An 18,812-nucleotide genomic window follows, 5' to 3' on the forward strand; every position below is an offset into this window, starting at 1 on the left:
GAGAGAGGCTGAGGGAGAAGCAGGCTCCCAAGGAGCAGGGAGCCTGATGCAGGACTCGATCCCAGGACCCTGGGATCATGACCTGAGCCAAAGGCAGACGCTTAACCATCTGAGCCACCCAGGCGCCCAAAGCTCAATATATTGAAGAGTCAAGAGAAACCTTATTCATTATAATGTGTCGATAACTAGTATCTCATAAAAGAAAAAGTTCTTACCAGTACTATATACCAGATATTCTTTGTTCTGTTTTGTTTTTTGCAGGGGGAGATGAATTCATACTTTGCTTCTCGTAGAAAAAATGAGAAATATGTCATAAAAATATGACAAATGCTCCGTGCTAACGTAAGTTTTGAGAATGATAGAAAAGAAATACAATTAATCTCTATCAAGATTTAGAGATGATCAAAATCTGGGTTTGCAGACCACTGTTTAGGTTCAGTAAACACACACATACACACAGATTTGTTTGTTTGTCTTTTTAAGACACATTTTAACACTGAAATTCAACTTGGAAAAAAAATAATGGTTCTGAGTTTAAAATCCTCTTTTTTTCTTGCCAACATATCTAATAAAGGCAATGATGTTTGTTTGTTTTGTGAAACAATATTTACAACTCAATTTTTTCTTTATCTGTTTTTAAAACTCAACTTAGAAAACTTAAGGAATAGAAAAGGCAGCATTTTTATTATCAATTATTTATAAAGAATGGCGCAATGAAGAAACCATGAAACTTCAACATACCATATCCTATTATTAAAGGTCCTGTAGTTACATCTGTGGTACTGCATAAAAAAAAAAAATCACTCGAGGCTCTTACAATATGTTTTAATGTATGTACAATTCTTTCCCCATGGATGGCAGAAACATAAATTATTAAAATGTAACTGAGGAAAGGACCAGAAGATACAAACTTGAATGTGATCACCACAAAGTGATTTTACAAAAGTTTCACTAGATGGCAGCATCTTAAAAATAAAGGAAAAGCTAACACTTCAAAACTTCTCTACAGTCATCCAGTTAATATTGTCATAATTTTACCTCTTAAGAGTAGGTAGAAAAACAATATGAATAGGTGAAAACAGAAACTCCACATCTGCGTGTCTACTTTATGCAATTTTTAAAGTAAAAATCAAATATTTTTCAATAGATTTGTATTAAAATTATCCACAAGAACTCACAATCATATTGACACAACCACATACAAGCATAGCCACCAGGTTGCCTCACTTTGTACTCAATCCCCAGACCACTACGGTAATCTTCTAACCATTCTGAATAGTTCCAACCTTGCCTTCCTCCCATGAGTTTGCTAAATCACACTTGAGTGTAAGACTGCTTGTGTCCCTTCAGAGAACCCCCATTAGCTTCAGAATGTAACTCACTTTCCTTAGTATGGCTTTTAAAGACATTTATAACCTGGTCCTTTCTAGTTTTCATGTCTCAGGTGCCCCTTACCTACCTCCCTCTATTGGCAAAAACCTTTCTCTGTCTCGGGGTACTCCTTCCCTCCTCACTTTGCATAGGTAGCTCAGGTTTTGATAGTAAGATAACCTCTACGAAAGATTCTTTTGTCAAACTCTCTCTTCTATCTCATCAACAGCCTTATTTGCATGTAGAAATTTTCCAATCTTATTGTCTTCTACTTTTGCATAATATCAACTTAAATAATTGTTGAATAAATAAGTAAATGAATAAAAGAGTCATACAATTGTCAATAAATATTCTCTAAACTAAGTTTTAAAGAATATTAATTGAGTCCCTTTGTTCCTATTGCAATTTTATGGTATAAGCAATTTATTCAGACTTGGCATCTTTTAAAATGAAGTTTCTTGGACAATTAATAGTAGTGAAAAATATGTTCAAAATCCCTCTCAATAAAACAAGGAATATCATGTGTTTTTTTCCTTGCCATCTTAATTAGCACAATACTACCATTTTTCTAACCAGTGGAATAATATGCACAGGGGCTGTGCATTTTCTTCTATTTCAATAGATTTTAATTAAATCTCAGGATTTCCAGGTGAAGGGGTAGCTTACTGTCTCTCAAGTTTGATTCATTGTCATTTATTAAAATGAAACATGGAATAATACAGATTAATTTTTCCTGATAACTTTGATTCATTCAGACAGACCGACTTTAGACTATTACTAGTTTGTTTCTTCTTCACCAAAAAAATCCTATAAATTATGAACACCATCAATAAGTAGCAGATTTGGTGTGAAAAGGGTAATTATCAAAGTAAGGTATTTGTAGGTATACACAGAGTTGATAGTCAGCACGTATGCATTGGTAAGCTCATATAATTGCTAAAGTAATAAAATACTTAAGGTAAGTAAAGAACATTTGTCCTGAGCCACCTGAGTAATCACCTATGGTTGCAGATCCCATGATTCCTGGGAGATACCTGCAGGAGGTGCTTGCCAGCTAGCCTGTGGCCATTCACACATACCAGTCTCTGCGTGTTCCTGTATAGTGCATGTCCAAACACCAGTGGATGCCCTTGGCAGTGGCACTGGCATCATGGTGGGTAAAGTACAGATGCCTCTAAGTACCTTGAGGCTGGTAATGTAAGGAGAATGTGACCTTGCCATGGCTGTTTGTGGGAACTACAGCTTTCACACCATACAAATCAGGTCTTTAAATATTGTTGAATAGCATTCCTGGTTTGGTATAAGCGTCATAGGAAACAAAGAACTGCAGTGCTATAAATTTGGACAATAATACCTTGAAAAGAAAAACTGATAGGAAACTTTGAGGCAAGTGAACAGACAAAAAAGTTACAGGAGCATATGTGAGTGAGTGTGTATATGTGTTTGTGTGTGTGTTGGTCAATCCTATATAGACAATAAGAACAAACGGTGGATTAATTAGGGAGGAAGGTGGGAATGAAGAGGAAGATGTAAGCTGGTAGGTTTTCCTGACATAGTCTTAAAGCACTTAATTTTCCAAAATTCATTCAAGTGCTATAATTCAAAAGCATACATAGATGCTAAATTAAAATAATAATCTAATACTAATACTCAGTAAAGATCTCTGTAAGCAGTGCCTCACTATCTGTAAATATTTCAGAGTAAATTTTTATTCTGAAAGTCTTTCATTCAGCCTAAATTTACTAGGCTCTTCAAGTATCCTTCACATTTCTTTTCATATGAAAGTGTTTGGAACATGTGTCCCCAGATTCGTGCCACTTTGGCATGTTTGTCATTATGAGCCAAAGGCAATCAAGACTCTGCAAACTTAAGAGAAATTTTTACTACACTCTTAACTACTTAGGAGAATCTAAATTGGGGGTCTTTCTCAGAATAGGAGTTATTACCAGAGATAAATTTTATCTGAATGACCCATCTGTATGTCAGGGCAAACATTTAAGTATCATCAAACATCGGTTCTTCATATTGTGCTGTGAATTGCCTCCTCCCCTTTGAAGCACCAGGCCTCTATCCTGTTCCTTAGCTGTGGATGGCATATATATCTTACTTTACTTTTCTCTTTGAACCTCTCATGCATGTTGGGTTCCCATAAGTACAAAATCAAATTTGATGTTCTCCTGTTAACCCGTCTCGTGTTAACTTAATTGTTAGACCAGCCAGAAGAATCTTGGAGGTAAAGGAAATTTTTCCTCTCCAACAGTACCTATTATTATTCACATTTGTGTAAAGTGCTATTTAGAAACTTAGATTCATCCTTCTAGCTGGACTTTCTTTAAGTAGATATTGATACAACTGACAAATCTGGAGATGAGAAATAGGAGGTGGGGAACATGGGAGCACTTTGTTAATGAAATTTAAGGATGTGTGAGTTAAGAAGGTATGAGACAGAGCCAACAGCTTTGTGGAGAGAAAAGAGTAAAGGATTTAGGAGAGAGAAAAGGCAGAAAGATCTTGTGACTAGAGTGTTGTGTAATTTGCAGGTGAAAATGTCTTACTATAACATAATGTGCTTTCAAGAGTAAATTTCAGCTATTTCTTTTACCAGGAAAAAAAAAAAAAACAGTGACTATAGTCTCTATTTATTGTCAGAAGTAAGTATAAAACTGAAGGGAAAAAATAAGACAAACTGAGTAGTACTGTTCTCTTCTGGAGTCTTTCTCCACATGGCAAGGACCTCAAACAAAATAGTTTGTTTGATTTATTTCAGATACCCAAGATGGGAAAAATAGCTCAAGGTAATTTTTCAAGTTTAATTTAGTTCATTTAATATTTAATGATTTAATGGAGCAGTCTGCATGTCCTAAGTGTGTCAAAGAATAGAAATGGAATTTGATAAAGGACTCAAAATTTACGTGTTTTGATTTTTATAATACCTATCCATTATAAATAACTCTTCCATAATTTTCTAATTCTATTTAAGTGGGGATACAGTTGTGCTTTTTATGCAGTATGTAATCCATAAAATTAGCCTAATCCATTCTTGCTGATGTGCACACACTTATTCATTCACTGGCCAAACAGGTATGTATTTAAAGATAAGTGATTATGTGCAAAGCACTAGCATGTGTCTGTGAAGTTTATAGTGTCTACCCTCAATAAGTCATTGAGCACTCTGCTGACATAAGCTTCCTAAATTTGAGACTTAAGATAGGCATAGAAATAATTATAAGACAGTGCAAAAGGTGGCCAATAATACATTTTCCATCATGCTATGAAAATACAACAGAAAGACAGATTTAGCCTGACACGGAGGAGCAAGAAAATCTTGATATGAGGGTCAAGGACTGCACACTCATTTTTCTACAGGAGTTAGTCAAGAAGTATATGAACTGGGCCTGTAAGAAATACTTCACTTTACTCTTTCTTGTAATAAAGAATGAGTCTATGTGCCAGCCGTCACTGCTTCAGTACCAGGTACAGATGGGAGTCGTGCTGAAGAGCTCAAATCCCATTAAATGGGCAGTGTTGTTAGCCAGCCTCTCATTCTATATGCCACTCATGCCACTCATTCTACAGGAATGATGACCCAGTACTGTCAACCTTCTAATTTTTTAGGAGATATTTGAAACTAGGAATTTTCAGGGTGCCTGGGTGGCTTGGTCGTTGGGCGTCTGCCTTCAGCTCAGGTCATGATCCCAGGATCCTGGGATCGAGCCCCGCATCGGGCTCCCTGCTCAGCGGGAAGCCTGCTTCTCCCTCTCCCACTCCCCCTGCTTGTGTTCCCTCTCTCGCTGTGTCTCTCTCTGTCAAATAAATAAATAAAATCTTAAAAAAAAAGAAACTAGGAATTTTCATATAAAACCTCTTTATTTTTCATTGTTGGCATGTGATAACTATATTTTTAAATATACCATGTTTGCATATAGAAAGAGGGCTAGACAAAGCAAATGTCTAGAACAGGCTGTAACCTGTTGTCCTGTTACAAAGTGAATTTAAAGCAACTCTTTAATTTATCCATCACAAGGTAGTAATACCTATATTGAGAGAGAGCCCCATTTAGATGTGAAATCAAAGTACAATTCTTCATAAGATATGTTCTAGTGATTACTATGTCAATTTACATGGCAAATTTCTCAACCAGATTTACTTATATATTTAAATTTACATACATACTTAACTTGATAATATTGCAAAGGAGTCTATAGGATAATTCTTGAAGACACCATTCTTTTAAATTTCTTTTCTTGAAGTTTATTTTTATAGACAATATGACAATAATCTTATTTGTTCGCCACCTTACTTAAGATAGATTTGCTAAGAAAATCGACATTTTCTCTTGACCTCAACTGAAGTTTGATATTCCTAATCTTGTTTGCATAACTAATTTTACTGATTACAGAAGGGAATCATGAAAGAGGACATTAAGAGAACTCTCACATTTTATTTGGGATTTTTTTTTAAGATTTTTATTTATTTATTGAGAGAGAGAGAGAGAGTATGAGAGGGAAGAAGGTCAGAGGGAGAAGCAGACTCCCTGCTGAGCAGGGAGCCCGATGCGGGACTCGATCCTGGGACTCCAGGATCATGACCTGAGCCGAAGGCAGTTGCTTAACCAACTGAGCCACCCAGGATTTTTTTTTTTCTTTTTCTGCTTAAGGATATTTTGAAATTCCACTTTCACTGCCATGAGGCACAAAACTGCCTTTCCATTCTTACAGTGGTTAGTGAATAAATTAGAATTAGTCTATATATGTCATGTCGGAACACTTCCATTTTTCAGTTTAACAAAGACTTACATTACCCTTTCTTTGACTAATCAAGTAGTATGAAAAATAGGATACTGGAGAAAGTAGCCTGGGTCTTAGACAACCGAAATATTTCAAAATGCATATCATCTACCAAAACAAAACAAAACAAAACAAAACAAAAACAACCTAAGTATAATATTTAGTTTGGGGGGGGGCGTAGGTTTGGATGAAGCTAGATCTGGAGAAATAGTTATGTACCATGGCCCTGATGAGACTGGTTAGAGAAGCAATGATCATGACTGGCAATGGGGAGGCTTGCTTTTGCCAGATCTGTAATTCTAAAATAGCATCTTGAGTCCAAAATTCCTCTTTTATTAAGAATTAATCAGTCTTTCTCACGTGGTCCATCTAATGAAAAGCTTAACTTAAACAAAACATCTGATGAAAACTTCTTAGAAACAGCTCAAAAGTTTTAGATTCTTGAGTACTGATCCTTACCAACATATTTTGATTTAGTGATCCCAGGATGCAACCTGGATGAATTTAAGACTACAGATGAAGTTTACTGTGTATTTTTTAATAGAATAATCCTTCATTATTCTCAAAGTAAAGGTGTTTAGTTGATGGATAGTTCATCTAAATTCTAGGTCATTTTTTTCCCTTTTTTCTATCTCTGTGTTTCTATCTACACCTATGGTCTTTCTTTTATCCTTGGATTCTATGAATAGCTAAATCTGGGTGAAACCGCAGGAGCTCAGTATAGATGCTTAATTTCTTACGTTTATATGAAAACTGTCTATAACATGCCTGAGATAACAAAGTTAAATCAAAGTTATTTCTATGAGAGATCAGAAAAAAATATTTCATGTAGTATGAGATAAATCTGTTATCTGGTACACCCATGTTGAACTGTATCATGATAGAGATTTTTCAAATTCTCGCATAGTGACGGCAATTGCCTCTTTTTTAACTTCTGCCCACTTGTATCCCATTCCTACCCATTTCTGTAGGCAGAAAATTATTTAAAATTTAAAAAAAATGCAGTATCTTTACTGTCTAAAAGCTTTCAATGGCTCTCTGTATGCCTTTAGGGAGAAGCTCAAGATGTAGAATATAGCTTAGTAAGCCCTTCTTTACCTTTGTCTGCCATACAGATTCATTTCTTGTCATATGTTTCCTGTCAAATTATACTAAAATATTTGCTTTCTTGTAATCCAATCAATTTTTTTTTAAAGCTGTCTAGAATGGCCTTATCACACAGCTAGGCACCTGGAGGGGACTTTACCTGGTTAACTCCTACCCATAATTCTAGAATTGGCTCAGGTCTCATCTTCTCTAAAAAGGTCACTTTGAGGGGCAACTAGGTGGCTCAGTCAGTTAAGCATCTATCTTTGGCTCAGATCATGATCCCAGGGTCTTGGGATTGAGACCCACATCAGGCTCCCTGCTCAGCAGGTAATCTGTTCCTCCCCCCCCCCGTGTGCTCATTCACTCACTCACACTCTCAAATAAATAAATAAATCTTTTTTTTTCTTTTTAAGGTCACTTTGACATTCCAGGCTAAATTAAGTGTTCCTATTTGGACCTCCATTATTATAATTTACTAAAATGTTTACCGATAAAAAGAATGAATGAAAGACCCAAATGCATGTCATTCTACTATAGAGGATAGAGACACGAAATGAGAAGATCCCTTTGGGTGAACTGGCAGTCACTTGAACAGAATAACTGTAGTCATTACAATTTCTAGTAAAGATTACTTAATACTGAACATTCCTTTTTGGAAAAGGTTAATTTTTATGTAAAAAAAATCATACAATATGCCAATTTATATTATAGTTATATACAAACATATTTAGTACTAATTTTCCCCAGCTGATCCATTGCACAAATCCCACAAGTACTGTGGCTTTTTTAATATTTTATTTATTTATTTGAGAGAGAGATAGCGAGAGAGAGCAGGAGCAGTGGGGAGGGGCAGCGGGGGAGGGAGAAGCAGCCCCCCCTGCCCCCCCACCGAGGAGGGAGAACCAGGACCCTGGGATCATGACCTGACCTGAAGGCAGACGCTTATCCACTGAGCCACCAGATGCCCCTTGTATTGTTGATATTATTCTATTGTAATTGTCCTTTACAGAATTGACTCCCAATCGCCAATACTAGAAACACCTCAGCCAAACTTTCTGTAGAATTTTGAGGCTTGATCAATCATTTATTTGTCTCCTACAAGCATCTCAAAATTACTTTTTTTAACAAGAATTTAGGCCTTCCCTAAAGATAAATGGATGGCTTGGTGAGGTGACAATCTATATGTGTTGTTCAGATTTTACTAAATGTTAAACTACAATGTCTTTCTTCTTTTATAATGATGTCTTTACTTATATTCCTTCTTTAGTCTTACATTATTCTGGATCCAGAATTAATTTTTTTCTTATTCAAATTGTTGGGGCTATAATTGTGATTATTGCTTGTTAATAATTTAGGCAGTTTATGATTGGGTCTAAGAGATGCTTGTACTCATACTCAGTGGAGAGTTTGCAAAATTTAGTCTTTTTTTAGGTATCATTTGCATTTCAATGTTCAGTAGGCTAAAAGAAAACTAGCAAGCCAGCAGTAATATAGGTACAGTAAAATAGTGTAAAAAATGTGATAAATAAGGGGATCACTCATTCATTGATTCAACCAATATTCATTTGTCACTCACTGTCTGCTGGGCCCCACAAGTTCCAGTATGTTGTAGGCCTTTTTATATGGCATTGAAGAAGGAAGGTGGAGTATAACCAGTTGGCACTGAGTTCTTTTAGGGATAAGGTTATTAAAATTTTTATTAGTCCATTACCCAACCTTTTAAAAGTTCAATCTAATATCTCAAGTTTTGGCCATGCTGTTCAGATTATTGGTTGTTGTTTCTTTTTAATTTTCTAATACAGAAGTGTCCAGTGAGAGTCTTTAGTTTACAATTCTGAATGTTTCACTTTCTGCCTAAGGATCCATTATTTCTTTTTCTGGTAGATTGGATATTCCAACATGTCTTTTTCTCATATATTGATAATTGCTAACATTTACTGATTACTTACAATGCACTAAATACTAAAGTTTTAGGAATAGTATCTTTAATTCTCCTAGGAAATAGGCACTCTTACCTTCCCCAGTAGTATTGGTGGAGAAATGAAGTCACTTCGGTAAGTGAATTAAGCCCGTCAAAGTATGCTAGAAACTAAGGGAGGGACATGGACTCTAGACCAGATCTGACTCTGTCTCTACTATCTAAACTTTTTTTTAATGCAAATGCTACACTGCATCTCAGAATAAGTAACCTACTCCAACAGCGAGACAAAACATCTGAGTTCCAGGTGTGGCAAAACTAATAGCTATTATTCTTGAGTGCACAAATATACTTCATTTCCCAGAAATGTCCATGTGTTAGTCAATGGAATATGAGTGGAACTATTTCGCCATGGTTAAGTTAATGCTTTTAAGAAGTTAGTATGCCCTTTCACATCCTTTTATCCCATTCCTTCGGCTGAATCAGACAAAGGATCCAGGGTATGAAAGCCATAGGACACAATCCTGAGTCCCTGGAAACCTGGAAACCTGGAAACCTCTCCCATTTCATGGGAGAAAGCTGTCCCGGCGGCTGCATGAACAATAAACAAACATCTAACACAGTGAAAGCATTTATGGCTTTATTTAGAAGTTACCAAGACCTAGGCTACCTAATACACCAGGAGTTTCCACTGAAAACAATTTGTTACCTATTTCTTATCTTAATCCAAGTTGAGAAATTACAATTTATGGGAAGTCTATTCATTTCTCCAGATGATCCAGAGATTTTTCCCTTTATTCTCTCACTTTACATTTCATTATGCTATCTAATCAATTTCCCGCGAATCATTTTCAAATGCTTTGTGAAATGAGGTGGACAATAAAATATAAAGCAAGGAAGAAATAAAGGAAGAAGGGAAGAAAAAGGGGGAAAAAATGAAAAGTTAGGAAAGGATGGAAGAGGAAAGAGGAAATAAGTTAGAAAACAATGATGCCCCATGGGGGTGAAAATGGGAAGTGTAAAAAATACTGTGGGTTGTTAACCAAACCCTTCTTCTTAGCCTGTCTCTACTATAATACCATAAAGGTTAAAAATTTCTTTACTCATGCTCTTTTGAAGCTACCACTTCAGAAGGCAATGAATCATAAGCAGGAATCTGTTAGCTTTTTCTGGGAATAATTTTGCACTTTGGATGAAAGGGACAGATGAAACTGCACTGCTACTTCTCCCTCCTTCCTTCTCTCTGCCTTAAAATAGAATTGTGATATCTGGATTTGGGACAACTGTCTTGTGACCACGATGTGAGAAGCCTAAGAAAAAACCAAGAGAACCCTGGAGATGCCACTCAGACATTATTCAACTGCTTAGTGCATTCATGTCAGCAGTCTCCTAACTCAACTCTTCCATGGTAAGAAAAAGAAATCCCTAATTTTTGGCTAATTTCTCACTGGAATTTTGTTTTAAAGCTTAAAAACTTCGTAACTGATTCGGGACTATTAAAGAAAAGACCAAACCTGAGAAAGAGGAATTAAGAAGTGACTGGTTGAAATGGCAAAGAAGAGGAGAGTGTCGGAATTGAGTCTAAAGGTCCAGAAGGGTGGTGGCATGAACCATTAGTCATTTTAGGGGGAGACAAAACTAGAGCACACTGATTTCAGAGTGGATGTAGGATTTCCAGGTGTAATAGGGAGATGAGTATAAATAATCGTTTTCGAGTGTGGGAGTACCCTGTAGCTTTCACTTGGCAATGAGAGTGGACTCATGGCAGTGGTTAAAATCTCTAGGGATAGTAATTCAAAGGACAATGAGGAGCAACTATATTCAGTGGGTGTAGAAAAGAAGAAATGATTAGTAGAAACAAGTAATAGAATATGAAAAATTTAGAAATAGGTAAGTGAGGCAGAGTTCTGCAATAGTGGGTTGGCCAATAATATAAAATAAAGTAAATGGCTTCAAAGACAAAAAATGAAAATGTATCTTCAAACTGACGTCTCTTTTCATATGCTGGCCTTCCCTTATAACCTGATACTACGTTTAATTTTCATCGGCCTGCCCCACTTGTCATGGTCTTGGGCCTTCTCATTTAAGAAAAGCCTCAGCATCTGAAACTCATTACATGAATCAAAACTGTTCTTTTGATTAACTAATTAATTTTTCTTTTTAGAGGCAAAAACACATTTGAAAGATCCCAACCTCCTCAATAGTCAGGGATGTGCACATTAAAACTACAATGCATTACCATTACAAACTAATCAGATTGGCTATCGGTGAGGACATTGGAGCAACAGATACTCTCATACATGCTGATGGGAATATATACCAAATTGGTACAACCCTTTGGAAAGTTGGTATTATTGATTAGGATTAAACATATGTATACCTTATTTCCAAGATTTCCAATCCTAAGTATATATGTAACAGAAATCAGTGTGAATGCTTACCTAAAAAAAATGTCTGAGGATGTTCAGAGTAGCATTTACCGCAATAGCCCTCAAATGGAAATAAACCCCAAATATCTATCCTAATTAGAATGGAAAACAAAAATAAATTGTGATCTATTTCATACACTGAAACAATATACTGAAAAGAAAAACAAAACCACTGCCACCAAAAACCCTCACAAAACTACTGCTACATACTGTAAGAAAGAATCTCAGAAACATAATAGTGAGCCAGTAAGACAGATACAAAAGAGTACATATTAACACATTTATAGATGGACAAAGTTAATATATATGGCTAGAGGTCAGGAGTGGTACCTTTGGAAGGGAGGTAACAGTATTTGAGAGATGGCACAATTGAGGATTCTGAGCAGCATAAATGTTCTAGAAGTTTCTTGATGTGGGTGATGGCTATAGGGTTCAAAATAATTCACCAAGCCACTTATTTATGATTTGTGCTCTTTTTGGTATACGTGCCAAAGTTTTTTTTTTCAAAATTTTTGAATTTTTAATTCAAAATTAATTTTTTTTTCAAAATTCTTGTCCCCACTTCCCTTTCACATGATTATGAAATAAAAACTATTCTTATTGACTTTCCTTGCTCCATCTCAGTATCATTTTGGTTCATGCCATACTTCATTTCCAGAAACTTTCCTTTTTCTTTTTCTATCTTATTTAGCCATTTCTAACAGTGATTTTTTAATGCCTTTTTTTCCTCTAGAATTTTCTCTTTTTTGATTGACACCTTTAATTTTCTCTGCCTTTCTCTTCAGCTATGTAAGTCTAAATTTTAAATTCTCTCAATCTTCCATTGGGAACGGGGGAAATTGTCTAGCAAGAGTTTAAATGAGTATTAAAATAATTTTGATAATGGATAAATTGAAGTCTACTCAATCACTATTTCACTCCCATAGTATCCGTCACTTCTGTGCAGTTACATTGAGATGGAACTGCTCATTCCTACCTTCATTTGACTGAATGCTCAATGAGAGTTTCACATGGTAGGCATGTATTATACTTTTTAAGTAAAAGAAAGCCTACAAAATATTGAGAGAATGTTTTAGCAAAGTAGTTAAGAATGAGAATTACATATAGCACCTAAATAAACAAATTTATTTTGCTTTTCAATTGGAAATAAAATGTATATCTGAGCCACTTTCCATAGTTTCATATTTGTTGAGGACAGTAAAAGGTGTGAGGGATCCTTCACTATAACAGCAGAATGTGCGCAATACAGCAGATATTTTATATTCTTCCTTCTCAAGACTGAATTTATGAAATGGGTCCAGCTATCCCAAATTAACACTTGTGAAAAGAGGTTCAGAAAAGTCAAGTAACTGGCCCGAGATCATGTAACAATTAAATGACCCAGCCAAGATTTAAACCTCAGACTGTGATTCCAAAAGGCATGGTCTTTCTTTTCTATCTTCCTGTCTCATTTCAGTGAAGGTTAATGAGACATGCATGTATACTAAGGGCATCAGGGACTGTGATTACTTGCATAACATTTTAAAATATAATTTTTTATTGACTTCCTTTTATTTTGGTGTTTAACATTTAATGCCTAAATTAGGAAGACATTATCTTTATATCTTTTGTAATGCACCACTTTCACAGTTATCCCTCAAACCAGTTGGAAGTCATGGTTGGAAATTCCTAGCAACTTCTGATAATGTTGTTAAATTTCTTTTCATTAGTTCTATTCATTAGCTTCAATAACTGAATATATTAACTAGACCTCACACATATATTAATCCCATAACTTATTAATGTTCAGAATAAAATTCGATTGTCACCTTTTTAAATGCACAATTTCATTGCTGAATCAAATGGAACTGTTATTTAAGGATTTTAAATACAAATTGTAGCTGTTGAATATTATTCCTCTGATTTCTTTTTTCAGGCAAACAAATACAAAACACTTTAAAAAAAATAAAGAGACACGATTTCAAAATAGTAAACAATGTAAGTGTGACTTGGAAATATGTAAGGAAAAGCTCTCATTATTGGCAGGATCATCATTTCTCAAGATAAGAAAAAAGTGGCTTTTTAAAAGTACATTGCATATAACTCGATCTACTGTTAACTTTTATTCTGCATCTCCCTTTCTTCAAGCACCTAAGTTTAAGTGAGAACTGAATTACATTTAGAATGAGTTATAATATGACCAAGTCCCAGAGTTATGTTTCAACAGTCCTAGCATATGTAGTTATTATCCAAAGGACTCTGACTCGTGCCTGCTGACGGACTAACTCAGTACCAATGACATCATCTTGCAGGAAGCTCACCTGTCTTGCTGATTAGAGGCCAATTTTGGGAGCAGATGGTAGTTGAGGAAGTGAGACAACAGAAGTGACAAAAAAAAAAAGGTTTAAGAAGATGCCTAAAGCAAAAGAGTGCAGATTTTTTTCTTTTAATGTAAGGCTTACCTTTTATTTTTTTTAACTCTTTAAATAATTTTACACAGACACACACAAAGGTATTTCACTAGAAGTGCAGTTAGAATACTCCTCAGTAGAGTGATGTTTTGGGCAAGGTGGGAAGGAGAAAATGATGTGCATACCTTTGCTTGTCCGGCTCTTGTGATGGCAGGTATATTAAAGACCTGTCCAGTGTAAAAATGCAGCCCACTGAACAGGATCACTGCAATCGAGTCTCCTTCCTTCTCAATTACTTCAAGGATATCCTCTATTCTCAATGTTTCTTCCCCCTAAAGTTGAGGCAGGCACAAGTTACATCCAATCCACAAAAACACCTTTGTCACTTTATATTTCCCATCTAAAATTCACCTTGAGCTCTTGCCCACATAAGAACAATTTTTTTCAGATTAATGGTCTTCGAAAGTCTGGCAAGAGAGCAGCATTTCAGCACACTTTTTGTTGTAAGAAATGATAACAAAATAGTAAGAAAAAGGCTTATAAAGTCTTTGCAAAACCCTACTTGCTTGATTTATTCTTCAATTTTTCAATTAATCTTTACTCTTTACATGTCCACAAATTGTTTTCTCCTTATTCCCATCTAAATAAATACCAGAAAGTATGAGAAGTTCCTGAAATATTAAATGGCAAAATTTTCTTGGATACGACTTCATTTATCAATCCATCACATTATGTTTTCCAAGATAAAAAACACACATCTTTCATCTGAGTATAACCTAACCAATATTTTCTGTTATCTTAAGAGTAAACTCTCCTCCATACTGACCTAAAGATCAAGGTCCAAAAATGAAGAGAAATATCAATAAAACTCAGTATCAAGTTTAGTTTTTTCTACTTCTCCCCAGCTAAGACTAATGACTGGTTACTTAGTGGAAATTCTGAGTGAATTTAGATTTGGTCTTGCAAACAACTTGAGCAAAGAGAAATCAGCTAAATACAAAGTATCTATTTGTATCCTAATCACTCATCCATTTACAAAGTTTTTATAAATTTTCTCCAGTCTGAATCTGACATAATTTTTTAGGTCAAAGCATCATTAACTGCATTAATATTTGGGGGAAGTTCATTAAGTTATTTTTAATTTTTGGTAATTCTTGCTATTTATCAATTACTGTGTCCCATGTTAGGCACATATATATATCACAAATACAGCATATACTTTATTTTCTACTAGAAGTCTGGAACTTGTTTACAAAATTGAAATCTATAAAAAGAAGTATAGATACTGAACTCTCTAAATTGTTAACTGATGGGTATTTTATATGTAAAGAGAAGGATTTCAGTAATTCTAAGACAAATTCTAAGTAAAATCAATAACATGGTAATCCAAAACTTTTTTTTCTTCAAAGAATCTAAAATGGTTTGTCCACCATAATTTCAAAAAGAAGATAAAGAAAAGTATTATATATAATAATTATTTATTTAAATCAGTATAAAGCAGTATAAAGAATATGGTTCTCTCTGATGTTGTCCTGCTCTAATCTAGTAATGCCAAAGAATGCTCTCAAAATTTATGATTGACTCATGAGGTTCCACAACACTTATCTCTTTCAACATTAAAACTTCTGATACATTAGTGGCTATCTTCACTTTTGCTGAAAATTAGCATTTTATATATGACATATGAAATAGATATCCTGTCATTGGTATAAGAACTTTCTATTCTATTAATTGACTGCATGTTGGCAAACAGAACTAAATGGAGTAGATTTTAATCTCTCGGAGTAGATTTTAATCTCTCGGAGTAGATTTTAATCTCTCAAAGTATTCTGGGTTGAAAGAAATCATTGTTCAAACATTGGCTTAACAGCCTGGGAGCATCATTTGTGAAACCTACAATTATTCTGTGGGGATCTCTGGGAGCCAAATTACACAAACTGCAGAGCCTTACATCTCTATTAACGTAAAGTGCACAGTATTTTAGATCTTGAACATAGGTCAAGCCTGATTAGGTGTTTCCTTTGTTACCTGTTTAAATATGAAGTAATCTCAGAGAGATAAAGTAACTTTCTCAAAGCCCCTTACCCAGTAAATCAGTGGGCCTGAGATTTCTGTGGAGTGTATTAGCCAGGCCCGAAGGCCCAAGCTCTTCCCGCTACACCAAATCCCTTTCTACACCCCCACCCCGTCCAAGCACAAAGGAAAACATCTGATACTTAAATTAAAAAGAGATATAAAAGATAGGTATCATTCAGTTTCAACAAATATCATTTTACAGGCATCCAAAGGCAATGGTATTTGGAATTGAAAATGATATATGTGGGGCACCTGGGTGGCTCAGTCATTAAGCATCTGCCTTCAGCTCAGGTCATGATCCTGGGGTCCTGGGATAGAGCCCCGCATCGTCTCCCTGCTCAGCAGGAAGCATGCTTCTCCCTCTCCTGCACCCCCCGCCCCCCCTTGTGTTCCCTCTCTCGCTGTGTCCCTCTCTGTCAAATAAATAAATAAATAAATAAAAGAAAATGATATATGCAATTTGCCATCCCTTTCCATCCCACTGAAGAATATGGCAAACTCCAGCAGTATTCATAGGAAAATAGTTTTCTTGTAATATGACTATCCCTTGAAACTTCTGAGTTAATTCTCCATTTTAAGCAAAATGAGCTAGCAGTAATGGAAGTATAGGTCTTTTATACTTTCTTGAAAGTTCCATTAAAGTAATGGAGATAATAAACTTTTGAGGAAAATGAAGAAAAAAAATCAATACTAAATAGAAACATAATGAATATTTATTTCTCTTTCTTATATACCTCTCTTGGCTTTACAATCCGCATACTTTTTTCAATGTTAAGTCCATGAAGTTGAAGCTGTGACTCAATAGCATACTGGAAAAGAAGAATGATTTATTGAATCAAGTCCAATGCACAGAAATACATTGAAATAACTCCGAAAAGAGATAATAAAATAACAATAAAAGCATATTATTATATTAAATCTAAGGTCAAGTTTAAAAGTGACTGAACAGAATACACCAGAAAAGAAGTGCTTAATATAATTTATATGCAGGAATCTGAACATTCCTTGAAACACTGTATCTTAGAAATGTATGGAAGCATAGGGGTCATCTAGACTTTAGAGAGTTCTAAGAGATTTGTAGAAGATATTAAATCACCTAACTTACGTCAAAACCAGAGTTTACAAAATAACCAGAGTGAGTAGTGTGGACTTGCTATATTTGAACTAGCTTATAGGAAGGGCTTATCCTAAAAAGAGTAAGCTAGTAAAAGGAAAGAACATCAGAAAGTTCCCTTCACTGAGAGTACAAGATATGAACGGGAACAGGAAGTTATAAAGACTCTGAATTTTTTCTTAATATTAGGGTTTTGATCTTTTTTAGTAAAGTAATGGCTATTAATTTGGACATAATTAAATGATTTAAATTACAAGATGTGGATTAGAATAGTTAACAGTGATCATAGAAAGATAGAAATCAAATTTCTCTCTAACACTAAAACTGAAAAATGCATACTTTTATCCATGTCTATGTCTGAAACGATCAAATTTCTTAAAGAAGTAAGATTTAATAAACCATAAGAAATATTTTTCATCCTTAATAAATGTTTTTTCAATTATAAAGCACATGCTAGCATGCTATGGAAAAATAAAAGTTTTATCGCTATTCTATGTAGCTAAAAGGTTAAGCACCAGGGTATGTACTGATTTGATTTCATAAAATAAAATAGCAACAAGAATTAATAAAACATTTATAACTGCACTTGATTTAAACCAGCGGTTTGCTCAATGTTTTTAAAAAGACTAATAAATCACTGTTGCTATTCAATCCTTTCCTCCCCTAACACATTTTACTTGAACAAAAGAAATAAAGCTACAATCTATATTTTAAAAATGCCTAATCAAAAGCATTTGACAGATCTTTTTATTGTAAGGTTACTTGGAAAAGACTAGAGAATATACTATTCAACACAGGCAAATGGTGTGCTCCTCTAGGAAGAGTAGAAAGAATATAAATTTAATTTGAAGAATCCTTACATGATCTGAAGGGAAGGCTTTGGCTTCCAGAAGAATTTTATACCGTTTTGGTGTAGGCTTAAAAAAGGATAACTGCAATGAAATGGATTTATTAAGAAAAGCATTCATGCACAGTTTATACATTTGTTCATTTTATACCATACTTTCATTTTATAATCTCCAGCATTTTAAAGGCATGACTCAATGACATATCTAGATGTCTGTTAAGGGCGGCTCCTTTTCCAATTAGCCTTATTTCTAATGAATTATGAAATAAAAGAAGGTATTGGCTCATTACATTTATCAACAGAAAAGCAAATTTGGGAGATAACGTGAATGAGATAAAAACAAAGCTTTACTTAAATTTTAATTGAAAAATTATCTTCCCAATGCCTTTAATGGTAATTTTTATTGTAAGACTGAAATATCATGTTCTATATAAATTTTATTTATATTGATTTATCTTATGCTGCTGATTTGGCTTCTGGTGTATAATATTTCCATTGCCTTATAGTTTTATGGGATTTTATTTTCGGTCCAACTGAAAGGACCTCAACCCTAACATGAAACATTTGATACTTCTAGAGGCACCAGGGAGGAGTAGCTCATTTGTTCAGGAGAGAGCCCTTCCTTTCCCCCCACAGTTCCTAGAGAATAAACACTGACAACGGTAACAATGAAATGATCGCTACTGTTGACTTAGTGTTGATCACTGGTCAGGGTGCGAAAGCAATTTTCACATATTATCACATTTCACCCTTGTATATACATATCAGGTAGGTATTCTTGTCCTCATCTT

At 34.8% G+C, this 18,812-nt stretch overlaps 1 protein-coding gene across 7 annotated transcripts in view; it reads right to left on the reverse strand.

Moving 5' to 3' along the window:
* KYNU (kynureninase) overlaps positions 1-18,812 on the reverse strand; it is a 128,701-nt gene that overhangs the window by 45,279 nt on the left and 64,610 nt on the right. For all 7 annotated transcript variants that reach the window (XM_088021730.1, XM_028123807.2, XM_028123809.2 and 4 more), the window contains 3 exons: positions 18,035-18,106; positions 16,795-16,869; positions 14,170-14,316 (listed from right to left, as the gene is read on the reverse strand). In XM_088021730.1, the coding sequence (XP_087877856.1) occupies positions 14,170-14,316; positions 16,795-16,869; positions 18,035-18,106 (294 nt within the window). The remainder of the gene's footprint in view (positions 1-14,169; positions 14,317-16,794; positions 16,870-18,034; positions 18,107-18,812) is intronic.

Source organism: Eumetopias jubatus, unplaced genomic scaffold, assembly GCF_037043125.1.
Source record: "Eumetopias jubatus isolate StellerSeaLion01/CBP00866 unplaced genomic scaffold, mEumJub1_p1.0 scaffold_3, whole genome shotgun sequence".
Classification (NCBI taxonomy): Eukaryota; Metazoa; Chordata; class Mammalia; order Carnivora; family Otariidae; genus Eumetopias; species Eumetopias jubatus.